The 13,307-nt window shown below is 49.1% G+C and overlaps 1 protein-coding gene across 10 annotated transcripts; it reads left to right on the top strand.

Annotated features, from left to right (window-relative positions):
• The first annotated feature begins 2,614 nt into the window (after positions 1–2,614).
• Positions 2,615–12,429, top strand: ZNF34 (zinc finger protein 34). Of its 10 annotated transcripts, none has more exons than XM_055545456.1 (7): positions 2,615–2,709; positions 3,291–3,403; positions 7,354–7,406; positions 7,668–7,808; positions 8,162–8,246; positions 8,618–8,746; positions 10,608–12,429. In XM_055545456.1, the coding sequence occupies exons 4-7, from the start codon at positions 7,776–7,778 to the stop codon at positions 11,969–11,971; spliced, it is 1,611 nt and encodes a 536-aa protein (XP_055401431.1). In that variant the 5' UTR covers positions 2,615–2,709; positions 3,291–3,403; positions 7,354–7,406; positions 7,668–7,775; the 3' UTR covers positions 11,972–12,429. The 10 variants fall into 10 exon arrangements, with proteins under 10 accessions (XP_055401431.1, XP_055401432.1, XP_055401430.1 ...); XM_055545457.1 differs by having other exon boundaries at positions 2,616–2,709; positions 8,636–8,746; XM_055545455.1 differs by having other exon boundaries at positions 2,616–2,709; positions 8,120–8,246; positions 8,636–8,746.
• Positions 12,430–13,307: the final 878 nt, after the last annotated feature.

The following is a 13,307-nucleotide window of genomic DNA, read 5'->3' as shown; positions in this document are numbered from 1 at the left end:
CTGAGCTGTGTGTTTCTGGTTTCAGAGGGAAGGGTCCGCTCTCCGAGGAGTGCCCTGTGCACCAGGGAACAGTGGAGGCTCTGGGGGGTGAGGCTGCTGGGTTGCTTCACACCTTGCCTCTTGTAAATCGCACCCACCCCCCAGCCCCCAACACATACAGCAGAGAATCCCACTCGCAAGGAATGTAACCTCCACGTCTCCTGTTCATTACCGTCAACTTGTCTTGAGGGTTTGGGTGCTATTGGGTGTGAATGGTGCTCCTGGTGCCACAGGCTGAGGGCCAGGGTGTTCTGTCCTGCAGTGGAAGGACCAGACGGGCTTCCTTTTTTGCGATGGCTCACCTGCACCTTGTCTGGAACTTAAATGATAGACTGGTCAAAGCTGATAGGGCCATGTTGGCTTGGGCACCAATGTGGGTTGGGAGCCCATAAGTGACAGGACCACGTGCTTCCACAGGCCAGCTAGAGTGCCCTGCCCCTGGTGGATCTGCCTGTGAGCTGATGTGAAAGCAAGAGCTGCAAGCCACTGTGGGTAACTGACCACAGGAGTGACTGGTAAGCAGACAGTGAGGGGTAAGGTAATGGTAAGGGGACAGTAAGGGTGGGTGGTGGGTGGCTGGCTGAGGAAGGATCCCCTCAGTAGCCTGGGTGGAGGGCACTGGCAGCCACCTTCCTAAGTGGCACACAGCAGCTGGTCATCTTGGCTGTCTTGAGATGCTGTGAGGCAGGGTCCCTCGGTAACAGGTGTCACTGGTTCCAGGTGTCTGTGTTCTCATGGTCCATGCCTGTTGCTAGTGTGAACTTCAGTTTTGGTCTTGCCTTTCTGGGGCCCCACCTACCCTCAGCCACCCACACCTAGACAGTGACCCTTTGTTGCTGAGACCTCTGTCATGAGAGGACTGTAAGCTTCTTCCTGGAGAAAAGGGCACTGGACGTGTTTGCCAGGACATAACTTGCTTTACTGGGTAAAGCCTGGGGCTTTGTCCAGGGGGCTGGCAACAGGGAGGGTTTGCTCCAAGAGCATTAAGGCCCCATTTACAGGCATTGGTGCTGGGGGCAGAGGTTTAAAACAAGGGCTGTTCTGACCAGTGTGTGTGTGAGTTGCTCATTAATGTGTGAATCTTCACGACCCCATGGACTGTAGCCCCCTAGGCTCCTCTGTCCATGGGCTTTTCCAGGCAAGAATATGGGAGTGGGTTGCCATTCCCTTCTCCAGGGGATCTTCCCAACCCAGGGATGAAACCTGCTTTGCAGGCAGATTCTTTACTGTTTAAGCCACCAGGGAAGCATTTTCATTTTCTGAGTGATCACATGGCCCTGAAGAAGGGTGTACTTTTCTGCCTTTCAGTTCAGTTGCTCAGTCATGTCTGACTCTTTGCAACCCCATGAACCGCAGCACGCCAGGCCTCCCTGTCCATCACCAACTCCCAGAGTCCACCCAAGCCCATGTCCATCGAGTCGGTGATGCCATCCAGCCATCTCATCCTCTGTCATCCCCTTCTCCTGCCCTCAACTCTCCCAGCATCAGGGTCTTTTCCAAATGAGTCAGCTCTTTGCATCAGGTGGCCAAAGTATTGGAGTTTCAGCTTCAGCATCAGTCCTTCCAATGAACACCCAGGACTGATCTTTAGGATGGACTGGTTGGATCTCCTTGTAGTCCAAGGGACTCAAGAGTCTTCTCCAACACCACAGTTCAAAAGCATCCATTCTTCGGTGCTCAGCTTTCTATATAGTCCAATTCTCACATCCGTACATGACCACTGGAAAAACCACAGCCTTGACTAGATGGATCTTTGTTGACAAAGTGATGTCTCTGCTTTTTAATATGCTGTCTAGGTTGGTCATAACTTTCCTTCCAAGGAGTAAGTGTCTTTTAATTTCATGGCTGCAATCAATCTGCAGTGATGTTGGAGCCCAGAAAAATAAAGTCAGCCACTGTTTCCACTGTTTCCCCATCTATTTGCCATGAAGTGGATGGGACCGGATGCCACGATCTTAGTTTTCTGAATGTTGAGCTTTAAGCCATTTTTTTCTCTCTCCTCTTCCACTTTCATCAAGAGGCCCTTTAGTTCTTCACATTCTGCTTTTAGCTTGTAAAGAAAAGGGCCTTCCTGATCTTAGTTGTAGTGCCTTGAGTGGCTGTCTAGGGAGAGTGTCACTGCAAAGAAATTTTGGAATCTTGAGCACCAAAAGCCTTCGCCTAGCCTTCGTTGCAAAGCGTCGGGGTCGTGAGTCCAGACTGCCAACTGGCGGCAGCCTTTGGAGCCAAAGTTTAGCTTGTATGTTGCCTGGCAAATCCCATGGACGGCTCCTCCGTCCATGGGGTCGCTAGGAGTCGGACAGGACTGAGCGACTTCACTTTCACTTTTCACTTTCATGCATTGAAGGAAATGGCAACCCACTTAAGTGTTCTTGCCTGGAGGATCCCAGGGACGGGGGAGCCTGGTGGGCTGCTGTCTCTGGGGTCGCACAGAGTTGGACACGACTGAAGCTACTTAGCGGCAGCGGCAGCGGCAACGGCGGCGGCGGCAGCAGCAGCAGCAGCCGACGGCTGACCACCGAGACGCGGAGTCCTGTTCCCAGAGCGACCGGAAGGCGCCTCCTGCCAGTATCTCGGAGGAGGAATCGTCACTTCCGGTCAGGTTCAGGTCTTCAGGGCTTAGGGAGTAGGCGGGGCCTGGTCCGTCAGCCGCTGTTGGGCGGCGCTGAGGTGAGGGTGGGAGGTTGGGGATGGGGGCGGCCGCGGGGTGCCCGGGACGCGGGGTGGGGACGTCCCCTCGACTCCAAATCTGCCCCCGAGGGTCCACCCGAAGGCCTCGAGTCCCACTGGTCCCTCCCGGCTGGGGTCGTTCCTCGCCGGGCCCCTCTACCGCGGTGGAGCCTCCGTCACCGGCCCCAAGCCCGTCCTGGTCTCTCCACCGGACTTCCCTTCTGGGTCTTCCCAAGGGGCTGCTTCCGCGGAGTGAGATGCTGCCGGTAACCGAGCGCTGCGCGCGCCGGCCTCGCCCTACCGTGGCCCTTCTCCACCTCCGCCTCCTGACTCCGGGGCCTCCAGCTGGCCCGCGCGCAAGCCCCTGTCACCTCCCGCAGCAGCCGCCTCCCCATTCCCCCTGCGGGCCCCGCCCCCCGCACGTTTCTCCGTCACCCGTGTCTGCTTCTGGCGCTCTGAGACCTTTCTGTTCTGTTTCTCTTCTCAGAGGCTTTTATTCAAGGTTTGAAACCTTTTTATTTGCCCCATAGGTTTCTGTTTTTAATATGTCGCTTTAAAAAATACTTTTTGCTTGTACACAGATATGCAGGAACATCCTTGTGCGTCTTTTGTGCATTAGCAAGAATTTCTAAAGGGCACGTACCTTCAATTTGGTTTCCTGTCCCAGGGCTTCGAAGAGCTTCAGCTCTGCCAGGTAGGGCCAGGTGGGTTTCCAGAGTGACTAGCAGACTGTCTGCGGGACTCTGTGAGTCCCTGTTTCTCAGGCCTTCGTGTGTTGAGTCTCGAAGTCGTGTCCCGACTCTTTGTGACCCTATGGACTGTAGCCCACCAGACTCTTCTGTCCATGGGATTTTTCCAGGCAAGAATACTAGAGTGGGTTGCCATTTCCTTCTCCAGGGGATCTTCCCCACCCAGGGGTCAAACCCGCGTTTCCTGAGTCTCCTGCATTGCAGGCAGATTCTTTACCACTGAGCCATGGGGGGAAGTGCAGCGGTAGATATTGTGAAGCATTTTATATATTTTCCCTTATCTGTGGTGATGAGAAGTCTTATTCTAATTTGCGTTTTCCTAATTCTTAATTACGCTGAAAATCTTCAGATGTTTATTGGACAGTTTGATTTCTTTATATAATTTATTAGGTTTCATCCTGTGCTTACTTTGTGTGTGTTGAATGGCCTTATTTTTTATTTTTAAAGAATTATTATTTTTGGCAGCATCGCGTCTTCGTTGTGGCATGCATGATCTCCCTTGAGACCAGCTGGCTTCTTTTTAGTTGAAGCGAGTACTCGGTAGTTGCGGTGCTTGGCCTCAGTTGGGCAGCGAATGTGGGCTCTTAGTTCCTTGACCAGGGCCCAGAATTGAACCCAGGCCCTCGCAGTGAAAAGCACAGAGTCCTAACCACTGGACCACCAGGGAATACTGGTTTAAATATTGATTTTTGTTTGTTTCTTTTTGTATTTTTAAATATATCCTATGTATATCTTTTATTGTTGCTGCTGTTTAGTTGCTTAGTCGTTTCCGACTCTTTGCGACCTGGTAGACTGTAGCCCCACTCCAGTACTCTTGCCTGGAAAATCCCATGGATGGAGGAGCCTGGTGGGCTGCAATTCATGGGGTCGCTAAGAGTCAGACAGGACTGAGCGACTTCACTTTCAGTTTTCACTTTCATGCTTTGGAGAAGGAAATGGCAACCCACTCCAGTGTTCTTGCCTGGAGAATCCCGGGGATGGGGGAGCCTGGTGGGCTGCGGTCTATGGGGTTGCACAAAGTCGGACACGACTGAAGCGACTTAGCAGCAGCAGCAGCAGACTGTAGCCCATGAGGCTTCTCAGTCCATGGGATTAACCAGGCAAGAATACTGGAGTGGGTAGCCATGTCCTTCTCCAGGGGATATTCCTGACCTGGATCAAACCTGCTATATCCTGCACTGACAGGCAGGTTCTTTACTGCAGAGCCACCTGGGAAGCCCATAACTTTTATTAAGTATGTTTGAAAATATCTTCTCTCATCATGCCATTTGCTTTTAATTTTGTGGTGTCTCATACAGAAGTTTTTTTTGATAAAGTAAAATTAAGCAATTTTTTCTGTTTGGATAGTGTGTTTTCCATATTATTTTCCTATAATAGCCATAAACATTTTTAAGAAACAGACCTTCAGCCTGTCTGAGATACCTTTTTGTGTGCCGTGGAAAGCAGGATCTAATTTTACTTGCCTGTGGAAAATCAGTTGTGCCAGTCCCATTTATTGAATGGTTCATTGCTGTTAACATTGCAAGTGTGTTGTAGTGTATGCATGGAGCTTATATAGGAGAGTTCAGCATTTTTGGATTTTGATACCCAGTTGAGCATGATCCTGGAATCAGTTCCCTATGGACAGTTAGGGACAACTGTATTTCACTTTTATGACCACAGCCCTATGATAAGACTTGCTATCTGGTAGGGCATGGCTCTGCCTGAGTTCTTCTTTGGCATTTCCTTGGTTAATCTTAGGTCATGACTCATGATAGTCATTGTGCTCAGATATCATGATATGTTCTGTTTTGTCTTTGGCTGCACTGGGTCTTCCTTGCTGCTTGGACTTTCTCTAGTTGCGGTGTGCAGTCTTCTCCTTGCAGTGGCTTCTCTTGTTGTGGAGCCTGGGCTCTAGGGCTTGTGGGCTCAGTAATTGCAGCTCTTGGGGTCTAGACTGAGCAGGCTCAGTAGTTGTGACACATGGGCTCAGTTGCCCCTTGGCATGTGGGATCTTCCCAGGCTAGGGATTGAACCTGTGTCTCCTGCAGGTGGATTCCTAATGACTGGATCACCAGGAAAATCCTATTGCAATTTTGATTGTATAGAATTAATAGATTCATTTGGGGAAAATTGACATTTTTATATTGAGTCCTCCTGTTTATGAACACTGTCTACTTCTTCATAGGTGTTTTTTGTTTTTTTTAGTGTCCTTCAGTAAAGTTTTGTTCATAAGCATGTAGTTTTGGTAGGTGTTGTGAAAGCTGTTTTTTGGTTGCTGATTACTAGTACACAGGAGTGATATTAACTAGCCTGTTGACCTTCTATATGGCAGTCCTGTTGAACTTTATCATCCCAACACTTGGCTAATACTCCTGTATTTTTTATGTAGATGGTCTTATCATTCTCAAATAATGATGATTTTGTCTATTCTCTTCCAATCTTTATGGCTTGTGTTTCTTTTCTTTTCTGGCCAAGCGATAGCATTCAGGATCTCAGTTCCCCGACCCAAGATCGGACCTGTGCTCCCTAACCACTGAACTATGACATCTGCTTCTTTTTCTGTGACTTAATGCACTGACTGGGGTCTTTGGTGCATTGTTACAGCAGCGGAGTGAGGAAGCAAGCATCCCCATCTTGTCACTGACCAATGCACACACTTCTGTTGTGTTACTTTAGGGTTGCTACCAACCAGACTTGGGTGCTGGGACTGCCAGGGGCTAGGCTTGCACTCTGAAAACCATTGCTGTATGTGTGATATGTAGAGTTGTGTTCCCTTTTTTGTTCTTTAAAATATTGTGTCCTTTTCCATCTCTTCCCCTTCCCCACATTGGACTTGCCAGATGTTATTAGCATTTTCAAAGAACCAAGGTTGAGATTATTTTCTTTAAATCATGTTTATTTTCTTCATCTTCTTTCCTTGAGTTGCTTTCTTATTCTGTGTCTGGTTTCTTGTTTAATGCTTAGATTATTCTTTCAATCCCCTTGTTAAAATAAATGTGTTAAGGATGCCCATTTTTCCTCAGGTAAGCTTTATTTCCATTTTCCCTTCAGTCTCTGTTCTTATGTTTTTCTTGAAGGGGTACTTTTAAAAAATTAATCAGATAGTAGGACCACAATATGAATGTTTGCCAAAAGATACCAGTCTTTGGAATTTTTTGAAACTTTCTTTTTTTGCTTGGTATGTGGTATTTCTTATAATACTCAGTGTACATTTTGAAAAAAAAATGTGTATGTATTCTCTATGCTTTAAGTAGGTATTCTCTACTTGATCCACTCACTTCTGAGGAAAGTGTGTTAAACTCTCTCATTGCAGGGGAGGGTTTGTATGTTTCTTATCAGCACTGCACTTAGCTCTGATTATACTTTGAGGATTTGTTGGTAGACACTTGTGGTTATAATTACAGCTTTTTGGTGGATTTTTCCTATTATTAACGTGCAGTGTCTGCTTTTGTTCCTAATAATGATTATTGGTTTGAGTTTTTTTTATTTTTATTTTTTTTTTGAGTTTTGTTTTGATTGGTATAAATATTGCTAAACCACATGCAGCAATGCATATTGAGTTTGCAAATAGTGTGCCAAAGGGAGGAAGCCAGCGCAGAATGTAGAAGGCATAGCTAGTCTGGTGGAGTCCCCAGGGCCCTGGTCTGTGCTGGTGAGAGGAGGGTAGCGGCTCTCCCTTGGGAGGTGGGGAAGCAGGCAGAACCCGCAGCTGCCAGAGGGCTGACGGCTGGTTCTGTCTGCTGAGCCCCTTGACCAGTGTGGTCGGGATTTGTTGACTTTTCTGTATAAATGTTTTACTCCAATAAAGAGCTTTAAAAATACAGAGAAGGTAAATATAGCTATTGTAGCTTTATTTTAATTACTGTTTCTTTGGTCTGCCTTATGTTTAGCCTTTCTGTGTATTTTATTTTAGGTTATATACGTGCACTTTGTGTATCTACTTGGGGAGTTTTTTGCGTCCAGTAGGTGAGTTTAATCCTTTTGCTTCAGTTACCCATCCATTGGACTTACCTCTGCTCATTTTGTATCTTTTGGCTCCTAATCTTTGTCTTTGCTTTTCGCCTTCTGTTCAATTTTTTTAACTTCCCTTTCCTTCTCAGCCCTTAATGTGTTATCTTTATTCTTTCATATAAAGTGAATGACTCTCCATTTTCCACCTGAATGAGATAACTCTGTGCCTGGGAGGAGGTAGGGGCAGATGATCTGAAATGTTGCACGTGTCTGCAGGGAGCAGAGTCTGCTTGGGAGGCCGAGTGCTGAGGCCAACTGCGGGAGGGGCCAGGCAGTGACTGGCTCCTGCATCCATCCATCCCAGGAAGCCCAGGGTACCAGGGGATGGCAGCTTTGGATCTGTGTGCCCTGCCTCAGGTGAGCGTCTGTCCTCCCTGGGAGGCAGGAGGTCTTCTCCCAGGGCTTCCCTGTCTGCTCAGCCTTAGCAAACTGTCAGGCTTCTCTGGTGTGGGATGCTGAGGGGTGCTGAGTAGAGGAAGGGTGACCTTGGATTTGCCTAGCCTCCCTGAATGGGTTGGCTCAGCAGCCAAAGGGTCAGGGCCCACGCCTCCCCCCACTACTCCAGGCCACACGTGGGGGGTCAGGCCTGTAGTTACCTCTGTGCTACTTCTCTAGCCCAGGGCCCAGCCTGAGGCATGCCTGGGCCTTAGCAGCTCCTGTTGTTACAGGCTGAAGTGACCTTCGAGGATGTGGCTGTGTTCCTTTCGCAGGAGGAGTGGGGCCTTCTGGGCCCTGCTCAGAAGGGCCTCTACAGGGAAGTGATGCTGGAGACTTACAGGAACCTGGTATCGCTGGGTGAGCCCCCTCGCTGGGATGCAACTCAAGGAACAGCCCTGGGGGCTGAGGGCTGAGCAGGGGCTGGCTGGGGGCCTCCCCCTGAGTTCAGAGATGTATTACTGATTCTGGTCCCAGGCAGGCCTGTCTGCACAGCAGAGGGCCCCCGGTGGGGCTTGGTTAGGCGGCCCCAGATGAGACTGCCTCCCTTCCCCAGGCCCAAGGCAGATGCGCCTCCTGATGGAGAGAGCCCTTGTGCTCAGATCTTCAACTGCATGCCCACGCCCACCCCTCCAGGGAGTATCCAGACTTCCTGTCACCCCTGCATGTGTATGTCCTCTCCCTTGGCAGTCCCGGGTGAGCCCGCACTGTGTCTGTGGCACCCACCCCAGGCCCCGTCTCCTTCCCAGGAGCTGGACTTGCAGGTCCCAAGCCAGAGGTGATTGCACAGTTGGAGCAAGGAGATGAGCTGTGGGTCCTGGACATGCATGGGGCAGAGCAACCAAGCGTCAATAGCTCAGGTGCGTGGGGGGCTGCCTCCCCAATCCACCTGCTGAACAAGCGTGTGTGGAGGCCCACAGAATGTGGTACCAAACTGACTCATGGGTTTGGAGGAAGATGGGCAGTACAGCGGCCCTGGGAGCGGCCTCTGCCAAAACCTGGGTGCTCTTTCTTTTAATTGAAATATAGTTGATTTACAGCATTCTGTTAGTTTCAGGTGTACAATTTAGTGATTCAGTATTTTTACAGATTATATGCCTTTTTTTTTTTTTTTAAAGATTATATGCCTTTTAAAATCATTACAAAATAACGGCTGTTTCCCCCATGTGGTGCAGTATCTTTGTTGTTTAGTTATGGGGTAATTCTTGAGCTGAATCTTGTAGAAGGGTGAGAGGGGGCTGTGTTGATGGAGGAGAAGAGGGGAGGACACCTGGGCATGCCCTGAGGGACCCCGTGGAGCCCTGCTCTCCAGAGTCCTGCCTTCCAAGGAGCATCAGGTGGTCAGACGGGGCCACAGGGAAGAGCATCACTTCATCACCCTCCTCTAAGTTAACCTACTGGATGGTTATAGACTTTTACAGGAAAGGGAGGGGGTACACATCACCCTGGATTTCAGCACCCAGATGCAGATGTGTGCTGGTGTGCGCCTGCTGTCTCTTTCCCAGTGGAATCTAGGCCACACCCGCATAGACGTCACTTCCTAGCAGGAATGCAGTGACCTGTGCGCATTGCTGGGTTGCTGATTTTTCACTGAACGCACTTCTGTTTCTGTGTCCCTGTGCTCACTGGAGGTACTTGGGAAGGCTGTTCTCTAGACTCACTGCGGCAGATGACCTGAGAGTGTTGTCCTGCAGTGTCTGCCTAGTGTCCCTGGAAGGAACTGTTGGCTCAAAGGACTTGAATTTCTCTTCTGTAAATTTGTTTCTTCAGATATAAATATTTACAGAAATGAGACAAATCCTATTTACAGCTCAGTGAGTTTATACAAACAGTCCACCCACCAGATCAAAATAGGGAACATTCCTAGTTCCCTGGGAGACCACAGGGCCACCTCTGTCATCTCCCATAGCTCCCCTGGGCCTCCTCTCTGACTCCTGCAGGGCAGGGCTGCCGTGTTGTATGCAGTTTGTTTGGTCTCATCACCATTTGCTGTTCTGTCATGAACATACCACAGAATATTTTCCACTATACTTCTGCAGGGCATTTGGTTGTCCCCACCTTGGGCCTGTTGTGTGTGTGTGTGTGTCTTGGCTCACAGAGAACAAGTTTCTGATGAGCATGTTCCTGCACGTGGAGTCACTATGTGTCTTGTCAGGGAAGGAAGGGTGGACACAAGGCCTCAGATGAGGGCATCCTCTGTGGCGTCTGGAGTGTAAGTGCTGGTGGCTCACGGGTGGTCTCTCAGGACCCTGGAGAGACCCCTGAGAATGGACGTGGCCTGTGTGCTTGTCACCCTAATCCTCAGTTAGCACAAGCTGTGCTCTCTGTGCTCCTGGGGAGGCAGCCGGTTTCCCACCGTGGATGTTGGGGTGGATCAGCTGCTTCTTCATCAGATCTCCTTAGTGTCCTCTGGGGCCCCTCCTTGCTCTGGTTTCGGTGATGCTGTGAAGCTTCCATCTTCCGTCCTTTTGGGACTAGGACGGGTATCCTGCAGCAGGCTCTGTGTGCAGGAAAGGTTGGGTATTAAGAGTTGAGCGGATGCTTGCACTGCCCTGTGATTGCAGCCCTGGGCAAGGCTTTTAGCCTCTGACTGCCAGGCTCTCATGTCTGCATGACATTGGAGATGGTGGAGCTGGTAGTCCACAGGTGGTTGGCAGCATCTTTTACCTTCCTTCCAGAGTCAGAACAGGAGACCTTGAGGTGTTCTGTTTGTTGTTTCAGCTCATGGGACCAGGACTGAGAACCAGGAGGTCACTTCAGGAGAAATGCTGTTTGGGAGAGAACTGGACCCACTCAGGGGGAGTGTTCTCCGGGGACCTGAGCCAGGAGAAGCCCATGAGCATGTCAGGGAGCCAGAGGGGCGCCTGGACAGGCCTGGGGAGCAGAGAGGCCCCAGGCTAGTCACACTGGCCAATGAGGAATATGGCCTGGAGTCTGGAGGAAACCTCAGGTCGCGGTCAAGGCCTATCCCTGATCAAAGACCTCACAAATGTGATATATGTGAACAGAGTTTTGAACAGAGATCATACCTTAATAACCATAAACGTGTACACAGGTGCAAAAAAACAAATATAGTTCACGATTCAGGGGAAATTGTCCCTGCGAATTTAGTTGTTAAAGAAGATCAGAAAATTCCTGTTGGGAAAAGATTGTATTATTGTGGTTGTTGTGGGAAGGCCTTCAGGTACAGCGCTAACCTTGTCAAGCACCAGCGACTGCACAGTGAAGAGAAGCCCTACAAGTGTGAAGAGTGCGGGAAGGCCTTCCACCAGAGCTGTGAGCTCATCAGTCACCGGAGGATGCACTCTGGAGAGATCCCCTACCGTTGCGATGAGTGCGGGAAGACATTCAACCAGAGGCCCAACCTCATGAAGCATCAGAGGATCCACACGGGGGAGAAGCCCTACAAGTGCAGCGAGTGCGGGAAGCACTTCAGTGCCTACTCCTCCCTCATTTACCACCAGAGGATCCACACAGGGGAGAAGCCCTACAAGTGCAGTGACTGCGGGAAGGCCTTCAGTGACGGCTCAATCCTCATCCGGCACCGTCGGACCCATACCGGAGAGAAGCCGTACGAGTGCAAAGAGTGTGGCAAAGGCTTTACCCAGAGCTCCAATCTGATCCAGCATCAAAGAATTCACACTGGGGAAAAACCCTATAAATGTAATGAATGTGAGAAAGCCTTCATTCAAAAAACCAAGCTTGTTGAACATCAGAGAAGCCACACCGGAGAGAAGCCCTATGAGTGTAATGACTGTGGCAAAGTCTTCAGCCAGAGCACCCACCTCATCCAGCACCAGAGGATCCACACGGGAGAGAAGCCCTACAAGTGCGGTGAGTGTGGGAAGGCTTTCCACAACAGTTCCAGACTCATCCACCACCAGAGGTCACACCACGGAGAGAAGCCATATAAGTGTGCTGATTGCAAGAAGGCCTTCAGCCAGGGCACGTACCTCCTGCAGCACCGGAGGATCCACACTGGGGAGAAGCCTTACACGTGTGGTGAGTGCGGCAAAGCCTTCCGGCACAGCTCCAACATGTCCCAGCACCAGAGGATTCACCTCCGGGAAGACTTCTCCCTGTGACGGTCGGGAGGCCCAAGGTCTGTGGTGCGCTTCCCCCACGTGACCACCCTCTGTTTACTTACTGTCCACATGGTGTCACAGGTGAACAAGCACTTCTAATTTTAAAAAACCTCTTTCTTAAAAGCAGTGGATGTTCATTTTAGAGAAATTGAGTGGAAAAAGGTAAGCAAAAGGGAGAAGCCCTGTGGCCTACCCTTAGAAAGAGAACTCACTACTATTGCAGTCAGCGTAGGTTGTGTCCAGACACTCAAATAGCATCCACAAGAGAAGTACTGTGGGACTTGGGAGAGCAGCTCCTGTTTCCTCAGTCCTGGATAACTCATACTGGAGAGTTCTACGTGTTTATGTGGTTTTACACCTTGTAAATTTTAAAACAGCATGTTGTTCATACTTTCCTATGTCACTTAATAGAGTTGTGCCTTTTTATTGTGGTAATAACATTGTGTGTTAGTCACTCAGTCGTGTCTGACTCTTTGTGACCCCATGGGTTGTAGCCCGTCAGGCTCCTCTGTCTATAGGATTCTCCAGGCAAGAATACTGGAGTGGGTTGCCATTTCCTTCTCCAGTAAAAACATTACGTTTACCATTTTAACCATTTTTAAGTGTACAACTCAGTGGTATTAGATACATTCACAGTGTTGTATGACCATCAGCAAATCTGTTTCCAAAACTTTTTTATTACAGACAGAACCTCTGCACTCCTCCCCTTTTCCTTATTCTCTCTCTTAAGAATTTGCTTACTCTGAAGTACCTCGTGTAAGTGAGGTCACACATCTGCCTTTGTGTCCTGGCTCATCTCACCTAATGTAAGGTCTCTTCACGGCTGAAGTGTACTCCATTGTTTGCAGACACCATGTTTTGTTCACCCATCATCTGTTGATGGGTTACGGGTGTTTCTGCTTGTTGACTTTGTGCATAATGCTGCTGTGAACATTGGTGTACAAATCTGTGCTTGTACTTTCCATCCTTCCAATACTTTGGGAGTATATTCCCAGGAATAAAGTTGATGGATCATATGATCTTTTAAGTTTTTGAAGAATGACCAAACTTTCCCACAATGGCAGTGTCATTGTACATCCCCACTGTCAGTTCATGAAGGTTCCAGTTTCTCCAGGTCTTCCTCAATACTTGTTGTTTTCCATTGTTTTGATAATTGTCATCCTGAATGTGAAGTGGTATCTCATTTGCTTTTGGTTTGCATTTCCCTGATGACTAATGACATTGAGCATCTTTTCATGTGCTTATTGACCCTTTATTTCTATGTCTTCTTTGGAGAAGTGTCTATTTAGACCCTTTGCCCATTTTTGAATTGGGCTGTTTCTTTTTGTTGTTGAGG

This window comes from Bubalus kerabau, chromosome 14 (assembly GCF_029407905.1).
Source record: "Bubalus kerabau isolate K-KA32 ecotype Philippines breed swamp buffalo chromosome 14, PCC_UOA_SB_1v2, whole genome shotgun sequence".
Taxonomy (NCBI): Eukaryota; Metazoa; Chordata; class Mammalia; order Artiodactyla; family Bovidae; genus Bubalus; species Bubalus kerabau.
Note: the sequence above shows the minus strand (reverse complement) of the source record. Positions and strands in the feature narration are given on the sequence as shown.